We start from the raw sequence: 2,524 nt of genomic DNA on the forward strand, positions 1-2,524 counted from the left end.
AAAAAAGTGGGCTTTATAAAAAAAAAAGCTGATGCAAAGAAAAACAAGAAACAACTAAACATTAATAAAACCGGGTAACAAGACAGACATGAACAACCTTACTAGCATGGGACAGGACAAAAATACGACGACCGTACATGGAGCAAAGGGGGAGACAAGACTAAATACACAGAAGGGTAATCACAGGACAAGACACAGCTGGGCAGGGGAGGCAGAAACACAAGGGCAACAGGTGAACACAATGAGACAATCAGGCACAGGAGGGAAGCTAAAGACAGGAAGGCAAACACAGGAAGTAGGACCAGACAAGACACAAGGAGGAAAACATTTCAAAATAAAAGGTGGAAAAACATAAATCCAAAACCATGACATAAACTAGTGGACGTGTTCTTTCAGAAATAAAACTAAAATACCTAACCTGAAATGATTTAATTAACCACATATTGGTGTCTTCATGATGAAAGGAGTGGACCTCTTTAGGTTCTGGTTTTAAATCATGGAGTGTTAAATGTTTCTCTCTGTTTCTGTCCACTACAGGAACTCAGACGGTTAGTGTGCCGATGGTCAACCTGGACTCAGTTGTGCCAAACTCTGCACCGGAGACGTTCATCAATGTCAGAGGTAAGTCAATGTGAGAGAGGCGATTAAGGTCAAGAAATGAACCTAGAATTCTCCCTTTCCTGACTCCTCCTCTCCCCTCCAGGCAACGTGTTGGCAGACAGCATTGATAACTCCATCAGCGAGGACTCTCTGGCCTCCCTCATCAGGATGCCCGGCGGCTGTGTGGAGCAGAACTTGGCCAGCATCACTCTACCGCTCATCGCCACCCTCTACCTGGAGACCACCAACAGCTGGGAGAGTGTCGGGGTGCAGCGCAAAGCTGAGGCTCTCCGCTACATCAGGAGAGGTGAGAGAGAGGGAAGGACACACGTGGAGGAATGAGAGATGGATGAACCAAGAACATGTAAAGAAAAGTAAAATTGATGATTGATGGCAATTCAAATGGATATACAGTGGATGGATCATGTTGTAGAATATACAACAATATCCATCTATATCCATGGTTATCTATATCCATATCTACATCCATACTGTAGATGGATGGATGAATAGATGGGTATCTACTAAATTAATGGCGATACAGCTATAGAAAATCAGGATGGTTGATGGATAAACTGCAGCATTTGTGGACAGATCGAGTTAGCTAGATGTATGATTGATGATTTTCGAACATGCTTTGTTTTGACCACTATCCTTCACATCACATCTTTAATTTATTCCACGTTGTTTCCAGGCTATGAGAACCAGCTGGCGTACAGAAAGAGTGACGGCTCTTATCCCCCCTACACGAGGGAAGGCGCAAGCACATGGTACTCTCAAGATTTTATATTTTACATATTTACTTCAAACTCTCTCAAATGTGCACTTCTCTGTGGACTGACCGGTATAAGATATTTAGAGATCTATAAAATATGAAAGGTTCTTGTATTCATTAAATACTGTTGATAAGATTAAAAACGTGGGTTTACAAGTGACCAAATGAAGGCTAATCACTATCCACCTGACTTTCAGGGTCACAGCGTACGTGGTGAAAGTTTTCTCCATGGCTCACTCCATCGTTGGTATCAACGAGCAGCAAGTGTGTGAACCCCTGCTCTACCTGGTCAACAACAAACACAAGATGTCTCGGGGGAACTTCGTAGAGGACAACCCAGTTTACAGCACCACCATGACGGTAAGGCACACTTAAAAATACACCATGGTCCAATTCCAAACCGACCATTACACCGTATCCCCTACTTCCACATCGTTTGGGACTAAAGATTTTTGCAGTTATATTAAAAAGTGTTTTAACCGCTTAAGAACTTTTACAACAGTCCTGTTTCTGCCGGGTGGAGGGGAGTTTGTCCCACAGTGTGCTGCTATATGCCCTAGAGAAGCCTCATTCTGCTGTGTGTGTGATTACAGATGAAGTTGGAGTGTATAGGGGTCGGTTTGGAACTGGGACTCCGTCACCCTTTTGATAATTGATGTAATCTCTATCCACAGGTTTTTCGTTCTTATCTCCCTCCTCATTGTCCTTTTGTTTTGTAACCTTTCAATTCAAGTTAATGATTGTCAGAACAAGACAAACCTCCTACCAAATAGATTAAAAATCAAAACCCATTGTATCTAGGTTCTCTACTTATTGTATTCTATTACTCTGTCTCCAGGGCGGTCTTCGTGGAGATGACCCCGAGACGACCCTGACCGCCTTCGTCCTGATAGCACTCGCCGAGGCCAAGCATGCCGGGATCAGCTGCGTTAATTCAAGAGTAAAGGTGATTCACACAGAAACATTTCTGCAGAGTTTGTTCCCTGTTGTCTGTTTCCTGTGGAGCACTTACAAATATGTACAACCGCGTCTGTCTGCTGCAGGTAGTTATCAGAAAGACAGCTGAATACCTGAAGAGAGCGCTGGTGACGCCGGGCAGGAGGCCGTACACTGTGGCCATCGCCTCCTACGCACTGGCTCTGCTGGGGA

The 2,524-nt window shown here is 44.1% G+C and overlaps 1 protein-coding gene across 1 annotated transcript; it reads left to right on the plus strand.

Moving 5' to 3' along the window:
• Positions 1-507: 507 nt before the first annotated feature.
• On the plus strand, positions 508-2,511 carry LOC104966026 (ophiophagus venom factor-like; the record flags this gene model as incomplete). The annotated part of the gene is made up of 6 exons (XM_010795131.1): positions 508-621; positions 704-907; positions 1,295-1,370; positions 1,573-1,735; positions 2,214-2,321; positions 2,419-2,511. Coding segments are annotated over exons 1-6 (705 nt in total), but the record flags the coding sequence as incomplete, so codon positions are not given.
• Between the last annotated feature and the right edge of the window lie 13 nt (positions 2,512-2,524).

Source organism: Notothenia coriiceps, unplaced genomic scaffold (assembly GCF_000735185.1).
Source record: "Notothenia coriiceps isolate Sejong01 unplaced genomic scaffold, NC01 NC01_scaffold00002174, whole genome shotgun sequence".
Taxonomy (NCBI): Eukaryota; Metazoa; Chordata; class Actinopteri; order Perciformes; family Nototheniidae; genus Notothenia; species Notothenia coriiceps.